General features: G+C 41.0%; 1 protein-coding gene across 3 annotated transcripts in view; it reads left to right on the top strand.

Moving 5' to 3' along the window:
• The window catches only part of dnah6 (dynein, axonemal, heavy chain 6), a 554194-nt gene that overhangs the window by 258169 nt on the left and 281791 nt on the right, over positions 1–14234 (top strand). For all 3 annotated transcript variants that reach the window (XM_068030693.1, XM_068030691.1, XM_068030692.1), the window contains 3 exons: positions 4517–4648; positions 5138–5309; positions 8020–8166. In XM_068030693.1, coding sequence (XP_067886794.1) covers positions 4517–4648; positions 5138–5309; positions 8020–8166 — 451 coding nt within the window. The remainder of the gene's footprint in view (positions 1–4516; positions 4649–5137; positions 5310–8019; positions 8167–14234) is intronic.

Genomic DNA, 14234 nt, shown 5'->3' with positions numbered 1-14234 from the left:
GTCTAAGGTGGCAGATGGGGTACGGATCAAATGGGCTGCTTTGTCCTGGATGGTGTAGAGCTTCCTGGGTGTTGTTGGAGCTTCATTCATCCAGGAAAGTGGAGACTATTCCGTCACACTCCTGACTCGTGCCTTGTCGATGGCGCTCAGGCTTTGGGGAGTCAAGAGGTGAGTTACTCACTGTAGAATTTCCAGTCTCTAACCTGCTCTTGTAGCCAACATATTTACATGGCTGATCCAGTTCAGTTTCTGGTTAATGTAACCCTCAGGATGTTGATGGTGGAGGATTCAGCAATGATAATGCTATTGAAAGTCAAGGGGAGATTGTCATTGCCTGGCACTAGTGTGGCGTGAATGTTACTTGCCACTTATCAGCCCTAGCCTGAATGTTGTTCAGGTCTTGCTGCATGTGGACTCAGTCTGCATCAGTACCTGAGGAGTTGTGAACGCTACTGAACACTGTGCAATCATCAGCAAACATTCCCACTTCTGATCTAATGATGGAGGGAAGGTCATTGATGAAGCGGCTGAAGATGGTTGGGCCTAGGACACTACCCTGAGGAACTCCTGCAGTGATATCCTGGGCTGAGATGTTTGGCCTCCAATAACCACAACAATCTTCATCTGTGCTTGGTATGACTCCAATCAGTGGACAATTTTATCCTTGATTCCCATTGACTTCAGTTTCGCTAGGGTTCCTTGATTCCACACTCGGTTAAATGCTGCCTGGATAGTAAGGGCAGTCACTCTGACCTCACCTCTTGCATTTGGCTCTTTTGCATGTTTGAACCAAGGCTGTAATGTTGTCTGGAGCTGAATGGGCCTGGCGGAACCCAAACTGAGCATCGGTGATGAGGTTATTGCTGTGCAAGTGCCACTTGATGGCACTGTTGACGACACCTTTCATTGCTTTGCTGATGATTGAGAGTAGACCGATGGGGCGGTAATTGGCCAGATTGAATTTGTCCTGCATTTTGTGGGCAGACAGACCTGGGCAATTTTCCACATTTTCGAAAGCAGTGTTGTAGCTGTACTGGAACAGCTTGGCTAGGATTGCGGCTAGTTCTGGAGCACAAGTATTCAGTACTACTGCTGGGATGTTGTCAGGGCCCATAGCCTTTGCTGTATCCAGTGACTTCAGCTCTTTCTTAATATCATGTGGAGTGAATCGAATTGGCTAAAGACCGGCAACTATGATGCTGGGGACCTCAGGAGGAGGCCGAGATGGATCATTCACTCAGCACATTTAGCTGAAGGTGGATGCAGATGCTTTAGCCTTATCTTTTACACTAATCTGGTGGATGGCCTGACATTCAAGTGGACTGTTTTATTCTGGGTGGGGTTGAGTTCCTTGAGTGTTGTTGCAGCGGTAGCATCCAGATAAGTATTTCATCAGACTTCCAACTTGTGCCTTGTAGGTACTGGAGAGGCTTTGGGGAGTGAAGAGGTGATCCACTTTCCACAGAATTCCCTGCCTCTGAGCTGCTTGAACAGCCACGGGATTTTTGAGAGGTTCATTGTCTGGCTGTTGTGTGGGATGAACATTATCACATACCTGCCCAAGTCTATATGTTGTCTAGGTCTTCCTGTATGCAGGCATGGACTGCTTTATTATCTGAGGAATTGCAAATGGACCTGAACACTGCAATCATCAGTAAATAACCCCACTTTTGACCATATAATAATTGAAATAATTGATGAAGTAACTCAAGAAAATTGGGCCTATTTGCCCTGAGAACCTCATGCAGCGATGTCTTGGGGCGCAGATAATTGGTCTCTGACAGCCACAACCATCTTCCTTTGTGCTAGGTGAGTCCAGCCACTGGAGAGTTCCTCTTTGATCCCCATTTATTTCACTTTTAGTCAAATACTGCCTTGATATAAAGGATATTTCTGGAATTCTGCACTGTTGTCCATGTTTAGACCAAGGCTGTAATGAGTTCTGGAATCAAGGGGCCTGGAGGAACCCAAACTAAGCACTGGTGAGCAGGTTATTGATAAGTAAGTGCCACTTGATAGCATTGTTGATTGCTCCTTGTCTTACTTTGCTAATGATTGAGAGTAGGATTAATTTTATTACAACCCAGAAACTATCCTCATTTCCTCATCTGTTCCAGATTGTAGAAAGTATAGTCTTTGCTCTTGGGACTTCTTCCTGGTAGGGATTTGGCTTCTGGCACTTAGGAAGAGGAGGAGGCCGTAAAGCAGCTTGCTGCCCAGAAATGTTGCAACCTCTTTATTCTCTCCTTTCAGAAAAGTAAAGTGAGTCTCCAGCCGATTTTTAGATTTATGCCAAATGCTGTGAAATTATTAGCCGAGGCATAGAATATAAGAGCAGGGAGGTTATGATGGAGCTGTATAAAACACTAGTTCGGCCACAGCTGGAATACTGTATGCAGTTCTGGGCACCACACTATAGGAAGGATGTGATTGCACTGGAGAGGGTGCAGAGGAGATTCACCAGGATGTTGCCTGGACTGGATCATTTCAGCTATGAAGAGAGACTGAAAAGGCTAGGGTTGTTTTCCTTAGAGCAGAGAAGGCTGAGGGGAGATATGATTGAGGTATACAAAATTATGAGGGGCATTGATAGGTTAGATAGGAAGAAACTTTTTCCCTTAGCAGAGGGGTCAATAACCAAGAGGCATAGATTTAAGGTAAGATGCAGGAGGTTTAGAGGGGATCTGAGGAAAAGTTTTTTCACCCAGAGATGGGTTGGAATCTGGAACGCACTGCCTGAAGAGATGATAGAGGCAGAAACTCTCATAACATTTAAGAAGTATTTAGATGAGCACTTGAAATGCCATAGCATACAAGGCTATGGGCGAAGTGCTGGAAAATGGGATTAGAATAAATAGGTGCTTGATGGCCGGCACAGACACGATGGGCCGAAGGGCCAGTTTCTGTGCTGTATAACTCTATGACTCTAAATTACTTGGTTCCTTTCACTTCACAAAGCTCCTGTTGCTTTAATTTGCTGCAGGTTTTCAGACCCAACCACGACACGTTTCACCCCTTTTTCCCACTTCCAGCAAAGTATAGCAGCAGAGCAGGAACAGCTCCAAGGAAAATCCCAACCTATCTTTAATTCAGTATGCTGATTGCTCAAAAGGTGTTAACTGTTTAATTATTTGAGGAGATAACACAAAACGTGTAAAATAAAAGCAAAATACTGCGGATGCTGGAAATCTGAAACAAAAACAAGAAATGCTGTGTTCCGATGAAGGGTCGCTGACCCGAAACGTTAACTCTGCTTCTCTTTCCACAGATGCTGCCAGACCTGCTGAGTGGTTCCAGCATTTCTTGTTTTTGAACACAAAACGTGTAGCTTCTGAATAATCAGGGAAAAAGTCTGCATATGGGAACTACTGTGAAACTATTGAGGCAGAATGCAAATATATAATAATGCAAAATTGTAACAATATCCTTATAGGAAAAGCAACTTACAGATTGCTATATTTTAAATATTAAAATATATTTTCATGTAAAAATAGAAAAACAACAAAATAAAATTGGTTTATGATGAATTGCCAAACAATTTTCAGTCTGAATGCACAAATCAAACATTCTTTTGTACTCAAATATTTTTTCGCTCAGATTTAATATTTAGATTTGATGTTATTATCAGTTATTGATCAATGGTAACTCATTACAACGAATGAGAGTGTATAGATACTGGGAACAGTAGCATTGTGGTTATGCTATGGGACTAGTAATCCAGAGGCCTGGTTTAATGATCTGGAGACATGAGTTCAGATCCCTGCATGGCAGCTGGAGAATTTAAATTCAGTTAATAAATATGGCATGAAAAGCTTGTGGCAGTAATGGCGACCGTGCAAGTACTGGGTTGTCATAAAAACAAATCTGGTTCACTAATGTCCCTTAGGGAAGAAAATCTGATATTCTTACCCAGTCTGGTCTATATGTGACTCCAGACTCACTGCAATGTGGTTGACTCTTAACTATCTAGTTAAAGGCCTAGCAAGCCACTTGAGTTTTCAAGAAGTTAGCTCAACATAGCCTTCTCAACGGCAATTAGGGATGGGCAATAAATGGTGGTTTTACCACTGATGCCCACATCCTGTGAATAAATGAAAAAAAAATTGAATTTCCTTTGATAAACTAAGCTTACAGGGAGGAAGTGAAAGGATGGCCTCGTGTGCAGAACGTTAGTCAGATATTACATAGAATTTTACAGAAACAGGTCATTCAGCCCAACAGATCTATGTCTGTGTTTATGCTCCTCATTGGCCTCCTTCCTTACTTCGTTTCACCTTTTCAATGTATCTAACTTCCCATTAATTGCATCAATGGTCATCATCTCGGCAACTGCATGTGATGGCGACATCCACATTCTAAACATTCTTGGGGCAAAGACGTTTATCCTGAATTCCTTATTGGATTTATTGGTGACTTTCATGTTTATGACCCCTAGTTTTGGATTCCCCCACTAGTGGAAACATCTCTACATCTACTCTACCAAATCCCTCCAATTTATTTGCAACTTCTATTTTAGGATGTTACAATCGCTGCTGCCTGTGCCCCTCCTGGTGGTGGACGAAATCCAGTGACTCCCCGTTTCATAAGACACTTCAGCATGTTGTGCCTCCCAACCCCCTCTGAGCACAGCCTGAAACAGATTTTTCAGGTTAGTAATTGTACTTACTAAGAAGTATGAAGAAATCTGATTAATTTGTACATTGTTGGAGGCCTGATATTCTGAGTTTGTGCTGCTGGCAAGAAGCCTCACCTGCGAAAATGTGCACTAACTATTCTTAGTGTTACAGCAGAGACATTTGAGCAACGCTGCTCCCATTAATCTGTACAGTAGGAGTTGTGGATGCAGGAGGTGAACAAAAGGAACATGGCCCTAGTTGTGAGTGAAGGCCAACCTTGTAAAAGCATGGGTGTAAGCTACATTTAGGGAGGACTGAGTGAATCAGTGCAGTCATTCAGGTCCCCCATACCTGGCTGCACTTTGATTCCTTACTCTCTTACTAATTATTTTTTTTTGTAATCAATTCATCTGAAATTTGTGGAAAAACCTCATCTGTGTATTTCATCTCCAGTGTATATTCAGTTTGTATTGAGTTGTCACTCTGCATATGTTTCTTCAGCCTTTTTTTCTGTGATGCAGGCTATTTTGAATGGATTTCTGGCAGAATTCACACCAGCTGTGAAACAGTGTTCCATAAGTATTGTGGAAGCAGCTGTTGAGATATACAATCGAATGAGTGTTGACCTGCTGCCTACGCCTGCCAAGTCACATTATGTTTTCAACCTTCGGGATTTGTCAAAATGCATACAAGGTAAGATGCATCTATCCTGCTGTCTCATCTCTATGTGCATTGCTAATTTTTCAATCCTATTCACAGCACTTTGCACTTGCCTGCTTTGAATTTGTTGTGCCATTGCTCTGTCCATATACTTCAATTTTGAAGGTGCTTACTATAATTTCACTACCCCTCCACTTAGTTTCATTTACAAATTTGACCATTTTGCATTGAGTTCCCGTATCAAGGTCATTTATGTAAGTTGAAACAATGGTGGTTCCAACACTAATCCCTGCATTACCTCACTCAGTGCTTTGCATCCCCATTCAACACAACTGCGTCCAATTTACAGACATAAAACTAATATGACAGACGGTGTGCATGCACTCATCCTACGCTGGAAATGCTCCATCTGCCATATTGGATCGAGCTACAGCATAGATGCCAGGCCGCATATCAGAAGTGTTAAAAGTGTTCATTGTAATATTTAGAATTAGAACATTACAGCGCAGTACAGGCCCTTCGGCCCTCGATGTTGCGCCGACCTGTGAAACCATCTGACCTACACTATTCCATTTTCATCCATATGTCTATCCAATGACCATGTAAAGGCTGTGTGCTTGTTGTACAACCAATTTGTGAAATTGTCGGCACTGGCACCTAAATTGTCACATGATAAATTTGCTCAGTTAATCAAGGTTCTAAAAGGTAGCAAGGAATTTGCATCAATTCTATTTAAAGGGCTCATGCCTCAATACAGGTTAGGTGCTAGTTGGTCTTTTTAGGCTGCTGGCTAACCTCTGGCCATTTCTTTCTCGGCTATTTTCTACCTTCTATAACTGAGTTCTGACTTCTGCTAACAGCTGTTTGTTGGAGCTGGACTGTTTTCTGTCTGCCTTCAAAACAGTTTCACTGCAGTTATGGGTGGTTTGATGGGTCTGCCATGAGGGCTGGAGGATGAGGGAGAGCAGCAAAGAAAGCAGTGGAACCAACTTTGCTGAACGGACCAAGTATCCAGGACCTATTTTACAGGACCTATTTCACGGACAAGTTTATGCTGGTCAGGTGTGTGGGGCGGGGAGCGGGAAACGGCCTACCCGCCCAAGGCCAATCAAGGCCCTTAAGTGGCCACTTAACAGCCACTTAAGGGCACTCGCCAGCCTCCACGGGTATTTTACCCGTGGCAAGCGGGTGTTCTGGGGACGTGAAAGGCCGCCCAGTGATAGCTGCTGGCCTTTCCGCGCCCCTGTGGGGGGGCATGGCAGTTGGGCACAGGGTGCCTGATTGAGGGCCGCCCCTGCCTCCCAACCTGCCCCCGGGACCCAAGACAACCCCCTCCCCCCAAACAACCACTCAAGCCTCACTAGGGAAGGACCGATCCCATTGGTGAGGCATGCCCAACTTACCTTCCCTCCTCGATTCATGGCGTTGGCTGGGCTGCAGTCCCAGCACTAGCCACCGCTCCCAGTGGCGCTGCTGGGACTAAGAGCTGCCGGCCCGCTGATTGGCCGGCAGCTCACTGAGGTGGGACCTCCTCCCTCAAGTGGGTGGAAGTCCCGCCTCGGGACATTTAAAGCCCAGGGACCCCGTAAAATTCAGGACGGATCCCTTGGCTAGGCGGAAGCGGGTTCACCACCAACTTTCATGTCGGAGTCCGGCTCCTGTCCATCCACCGTAAAATTCCGGCCATCGGACCCTGAGTCCTGGGACCAAAAAAAAAATGCTATTAGATGTCTAAATATTTCTCTCAAAATCCCTCAGCCCTTTAAATGGGAAGTGGACCTGTTATTCCAAATAGCTTGTCCTGCCATGGAAGGTCAGCATATTAGTGGCCATAATGCAACTAAGGTACATTAGTTATCTCGCACTTAAGCTTTCTCTTGATCAAGAAGAATGCACAAAGGGTGAAATAGTAAGAGAAAGGGACGTAAATTAGGAGGTAGTGATTAGTTGGCATTAAGCTTGGATTTTATCAACATAAATGTTTCAAGGGGAAACAATGATTAAGGGAGGAAATTATGCCATAGTTTTGAAGTCCTGTGCAAGAATGCGACAGAGCAGGAGACTGTTGTGAATCTGAACTTAAGCACAGTGAGGTTGCAGAGTTGATGTAGTAGAGATGTTCAAAGAAGTAAACTTTCAGTGTTCCTAGGTTTCTACTGACCACATTGGAATCAATCAAATAGAGAACTAGAGGCAAGAAAGGTTGCAGTAGAGAGATAGGATAGAAGTTAATGGTGAGAGAGGGATGACTTGTAAATCGATAGTTTCTTTTTCTTGAGGCTTGTCCAGGACCCTTGGTCTTGGACTTAATAGAGAATTAGGAGTTGCTGAAGGGAAAAGGAGCATTTAGCATGAAAACTGAAGCTTTTTATTGCCAGTTTTAATGATGGGGGAGATGTGGAAATGCTAGTTGAAGTCAGAGAAGACCCCAGGAATTTACTGTGTCTTTGGATAACTGAAAGAAACCATCAAAAGATTAAGATGCTATTATTCTAACTAAGTTTTCCATCTATATTGTATATATGTTGTATATATATATTTTATATATATATATGCAATGATCAAACAACCAAACTATAGTCAACATATTACATCTATGATGCAAGATTACACTAACACACTGGACTAGCTTTCCCTTTCAAGCACAAATCAGTGATATATTTCCATCATTTTCTGTATCAATTACAGATTTCTAGCTTACAAGTTTTGTTTTCTTTTTAAAAGTTTTTTTTTTCCATTTCAGGAATTCTTCAGTGTAATCCTGGTACAGTAAGAACTGACGAACAAATTTTTAGGCTTTTTTGCCATGAATGTCAACGAGTCTTCCATGATCGTCTAATCAACACTGAAGACAAACATTACTTCATTAATATGTTGTGTGAAATGGCCAGTAAGGAATTCTACCATACCACTGCTTCAAAGTTGTCAAGGATTATATATTAACAGTCATAAAATGTAGCTGTATCGTAGAGTTTATTTTGGAACTTTTATTAGTCTGTAGAATAGACTATTCTCCCTAATGCACAGAACTTAGCTTTGTAAAATAGATTGAAGACTAAATTCCATAAATTATATAAGAAATATTATACTTAAAATCTTAATAGGTAATTGGTGTTAGTGAAAGACAAATCTTGTAGCTCTTTCACTAGCACAAACATATCGGAGAGCTTGATTAGAACTTACCATTGATGTCTAAAATTTATACAATGCCTAAATTAGGTCACTATATTCTATATTGCATAACTTAACCTTATATGCAAGAAGACATTAGCCAGCTTGTGGAATGGTCATGTAAATGGCAAGTTAATTTCAATATATATATGTGTGAGGCAGTGCATTTTGGTAGGAACAATAAGAAAAGCATATACTGCTTGGAAAATAAAGAGTCTGAATCAGGTAGAGAGGAATGCTTACAGATTCACAAATCATTAAAAAGTAACAATGCAGGTTAACAAAGCTATAAAAATGCAAACAAATCAAATGGGTTTATTGCTCAAGGAATACCATTGAAAAGCAACAAAGTTATTTAGAATATACTACCAAACACATCTTCCCCTCCCTTCCCCTGTCAGCATTCCGAAGGGATCGTTCCCCCGCAACACCCTCGTCCACTCCTCCATTACCCCCACCACCTCGTCCCCTTCCCACCGCACCTTCCCCGCAATCGCAGGAGGTGTAATACCTGCCCATTTACCTCCTCTCGCCTCATTCTCCAACGCCCCAAACACTCCTTTCAGGTGAAGCTGCAATTTGCTTGTACTTCTCTCAATTTAGTATACTGTATTCACTGCTCACAATGTGGTCTCCTCTACATTGGGGAGACCAAATGCAGATTTGGGAACACCTCCACTCAGTCCAAAAGCATGACCCCGAGCTTCTGGTTGCTGGCCTTTTCAACACCGCCCCCCCCCCCCCCCCTACTCTCATGCTCACATCTCTGTCCTGGGATTGCTGCAGTGTTCCAGCGAACATCAATGCAAGCTCAAGGAACAGCATCTCATTTACCGATTAGGAACTCTACAGCCTGCCGGACTGAACATTGAATTCAGTAATTTCAGAGCATGACGCGCCCCCCCTTTTTATGTTTAGTTATTTTTTTTATTTTTTCTTTGGTTATTTTATTTTAGCTTTTTAGTTTGGTTAGTTTGTTTCTACTGTGCCTACCCACTGTTTCTGTTTTTAAAATTTTTTTTTAATGTTTGCTCTTTGAGTGCTTTGTGCTTTACAATCAATACGCACCCTCTCTGTTTGTGCTTTGGGCCAGGGCTGTTCATTTTTCTGTCAATTAACACCCTCTCTGTATTAGCGCTTTGTCTTTCAGCACACCATTAACATACCGTTTGCCTTTGTTCCTTGACCTTCTGGTCAATTATTCTCTGTGACCTTGTCCTAGCAACACGTTCTCTTTTTTATCTCTTGCCCCATCCCCTGCTTTACTTGCTTACAACCTTTTACATTTCTAATATTTGTCAGTTCTGAAGAAGGGTCACTGACCTGAAACGTTAACTCTGTTTCTCTCTCCACAGATACTGCCAGACCTGCTGAGTATTTCCAGCATTTCTTGTTTTTATTCCAGATTTCCAGCATCTGCAATATTTTGCTTTTATTGAAGTTATATAGAACCTTGGTTAGACTACACTTGGAGTGCTGTGCACAGTTTAGGTCTCCATATTACAAAAAGGGATGTGAAGGCACTGGAGAGGGTGCAAAAAAGATTCACAAGGGTGATCACAGAATGGAGGTTAGAACTATCAGTAAAGAGTGAATGGACTGGGATTCTTTTCTCAAGAAAAGAGAAGGCTAAGCAGTGACCTGATAGAGGTTTTTGAAATTATAAAAAGGTTTGATAGGGCAGATGTAAAGAAGATGTTTCCATTTGTGGGGAGTCCAAAACAAGGGGTCATGAATAAAAGATAGTCACAAATAAATTCAATAAGGAATTCAACAGAAACTTCAGTACACAGAGCACAGTTAGAATATGGAACTTGATAGCCCATGGAGTAGTTGATGTGGTTGAATAGATGTATTTAAGGGCAAACTAGATAAGTACCTGAGGGAGAAAGGAAAGGATGTGAGGAAGCTTGTGGGAACCATAAACACTGGTTGAATGTTATGTTTCTGTGCTGTAAATTCAATGTAAATTATGTTATCAGTTGCATAAGTCAGATCAATCACAACAGAGATCAGTGTCCTTCTGTCAAAATCATTAAGATATGCATTAACTACTTAAATTAACAACATGTATGATAACATAAGTAATACCATCACAAAGTTAAGCACTTAATGAAATTAATTATTAATTAGCAGAGTCTAGATTATCATGTGCACAATTAACAAAAACAAAATTTAATTGTATCATAGTAAGGCTGACTTTCCTCAGTTCACTGGAGTTTTTGGCCCTTTTGCAATTGATATACATGTCCTGAGCATCTCTTGTGTTGGTAGGAGTACACTCTCCCTCCCAAAAAAAGGGAACATTTAGATTGAATGCAAATAACACAGGACTAACACCATAATGCCTCCAACATCATTTTCTGTTGAATCTATCAGGACTCCATCAGTAAAGTAGATCACCCAAGGAAAGTGGGTTTTAGACGTGTAGGCCCGGCTCTTCAGATTGGAGGATCAGTTCAAGGGCTGCTAGCAATCTCCTTGGAACTCTGGAAGGGCAAGTTTTTAGGGAAAGCAGGGCTGCATGGTGAGGTTGGATACCATTTGATCCTATGTCTGGGAACAACCACTTGACCTCAATTTTGACATCAGTTACGATTGCTACATACCTTTAAGGCGGTATAGCACTGTGCAACTATCTGGCTCAATTTGGAACAAACTCAGATTCTCCGCTGGTGGATGTGTTTGGCACCTGTGTAACCTATTTTAAACAGTTGAACCCTGGAAGGCAGCCAGGCCTGACCAAGGTCAAATTGGATGTTCGTGAGAAGAGTATTGCTGACTTATGGTAGGATGACAGAGAAAGGAAATTGGCGCCAGTATATTAATATAAGCTGGGATATGCCTAAAAACAGTGTACAGTGATGTTGAATAATGCAAGATTACAATATAGCTTAGTAAGGTTAAGTTTACAGTTTGTATTTAAAGTATCATGGGAAAATTTCTGCAATTTAGTATTCTGGCTATTTCTTTGGGATAGCCGTATAAGGCGTGGAACCTGGTCTTTCTAGTGCCTTGGATGCCTTAGCTTTGAGTAGTTTTATCTTCCTCTGGGATGCTCACTTTCACCTCTAGAATGACTGTGACAAATTGCCATCTGTAGTTTTCTTTTTTCTTTGGTCATCTTCTACTTGTACCATCTTAACTAACCTTATACATTTCTCAGTATAGCTATTTGCTATTTAACTCAGTCTTTGCTGAAATACTTTAGCTATTAATAGCTATGATATATTTTACAAGTTATAAATTGCACAAGTTAGTATTTTACTAATCTGGTTATCTGTTTTGTACTTTATAATCTCAGGACTTTATCTGGAAGGGGTTGCATAAAAATAGAAATTGGTTGATCAAGTACAGGATCTGGATTAATTGAAGCTAAGCTAAAAAAATGGCTGATATTATTTAAATACAAAATTATGAGATTTGGAAAGGAGAACAAACAATGGCAATATAATTTAAGTAGTGTTATGACCGACCGCTCCTGTCAATGCCCCCAATGAAAATATGCGATTCTGATTGTGGTGGGACCAATACACTGCTAATTCAATCCCGTTGTTCACAGATAGGCTAACATATCATTTAAAACTTTCCAAATTAAAGAGAGACCCAACCAAATTGTACCATCTATTAACCCCTGAATGAGGCTAAACAAACCAGATGTCTTTAAATCAATAAATTAACTCTTCAATTAGAAGAACTAAATTCTTAAACACTATGAAGATATAAACAGCATTTAAAATAGAAAAAATTAGATTCCTTACAAATTTACAGTCCAGTGTTGCTTGAAGTCCTCACATGATGTTGCTCGGTGTCCTCACAGGATGTTGCTTGAAGTCCTCACAGGATTTTGCTTTCCTTCTCCAGCGAATTTCAACAATTAATGACTTGCAAACACTTTCAACAGAATCAATATGACTTTAGAGTTTTTGAGGGATAAAAGATTGTCACAGTTCAACTTCCCTTTCTTCAATTTAAATTACCAGAGATCTCTGTTTTGGCATTTCTTTTTCTTAGACTTTTGAGAGATAATAATTAAAACAGACTAAAATCCTATTCCTTCAGTTTAAATGGTTGAGAGTTCTTTTTCCAGTCTCTGACACCACAACTGTGTCCTCTGTGTCTGTCTGTGTGTGTCTGTTAGGTCAAACTGTCTTCAAACTAATAAGCCAGTTCAAAACTAAATTGTAACAAATGCATCGCATCAGGCTCACTCCCCGTGGCTATATCCATGGTAACGAGAATACAGCCTTTGAATTGCAGTCTCCAAATGGCTGTTTCTAAGGCAACGAAATGCAGCCGCAACCGGGAACTCCAAAAGTTATGTTGCCGACCCGGTGCCAAGGTTAAGGACATCTCCTCTCAGCTGGAAATGAACTTGGAGTGGGAGCGGGAGGATCCAGTTGTCGTGGTCCATGTAGAAACCAACGACATAGGTAGAATTAGGAATAATATTCTGCTAAGAGGATTTGAGGAGGTCGGGTCCAAATTAAAATGCAGATCATCAAAGGTAATCTACTCGGGATTACTACCTGAACCATGTGCCAATTGGCATAGGGTCAAGCAGATTAGACTATTAAATGCATGGTTCAAGGAATGCTGTGGGAAGAAGGAATTTTGATTTGTAGAGTTTTAGGGCACTGGCAGCAGTACTTCTGGGATGGGCTTCATCTTAAACCAGCTGGGATCAGTGTCTTGGCGAATCCTATAACTCGGGCTGTGAATAGGTCTTTAAACTAACAGTGGGTGGTGGGGAGGGTTCAAGCGAAGGGAGATTTAGAAATCCAAAGAGAAAAGTCTAGTGATCTGGGTAAAGATAAGCAGAGTGGGGCAGGAAGGGACAGAGAGTTAACAGTAGTTGTGCATCAGTGAGTAAGGTTCATGCAGGAAATTTCAGTAAAAATATGAAACTATAGGTCCTTTATCTGAATGCATGAAGCATCTGCAATAAGGTAGATGAACTAGTGGCACAAATAGAAATAAATGGTTCAGAGCTAATCGCCATTACAGAGACAGTGGCCGAAATTTTACATTGGCAAGGGTGGTCTAGAAGATGAGTTTGTGGAATGTTTTCGTCAGTTTCCTGGAGCAATACATTGTGGAACCAACTAGAGATGAAGCTATTTTAGATCTAGTATTGTGTAATGAGACAGGGTTAATTAGTAAACTTATAGTAAAAGATCTGCTAGGAAATAGTAATCATAATACAATTGAATTCCATGATACATTTGAAAGCGACATACTCCAATCACAAATAAGAATCTTAAACTTAAACCAAGACATAACTTAGGTACGAAGAGCACGCTGGCTGAGATTGATTGGGTAAGTAGACTAAAGGTATGGCAGTAAATAAACAGTGGGAAACATTTAAAGAAACAATTCAAAATGCTCAACAAAAATACATTCCATTGAAAAATAAAAATTCAGCAAGAAAGATCATCCGTGGCTACTCAAGAAGTTAAGGATAGTATTAGATTAAAAGAAAAGGCTTATAATGTTGCAAAGACTAGTAGCAATTCTGAGGTTTGGGAGTGTTTTGGAAACCATCAAAGGGCCACTAAAAATGTAATAAAAAGGGAAAAAATAGACTGAGAATAAACTTGCTAGAAATATTAAAACAGATTGTAAGAGCTTTTACAAGTATATAAAAAGGAAGAGAAAAGTAAACAATGGTCCCTTCGAAGCAGAGACAGGGGAAATTATGGGGAATGAGGGAATGGCACAGATATTGAACAAATATTTTGTGTCTGTCTTCACATGGAAGACACAAGTTGCATATCATAAATAGAG

Source organism: Heterodontus francisci, chromosome 4 (assembly GCF_036365525.1).
Source record: "Heterodontus francisci isolate sHetFra1 chromosome 4, sHetFra1.hap1, whole genome shotgun sequence".
Taxonomy (NCBI): Eukaryota; Metazoa; Chordata; class Chondrichthyes; order Heterodontiformes; family Heterodontidae; genus Heterodontus; species Heterodontus francisci.
This window is presented reverse-complemented; position numbering and strand designations above follow the sequence as displayed.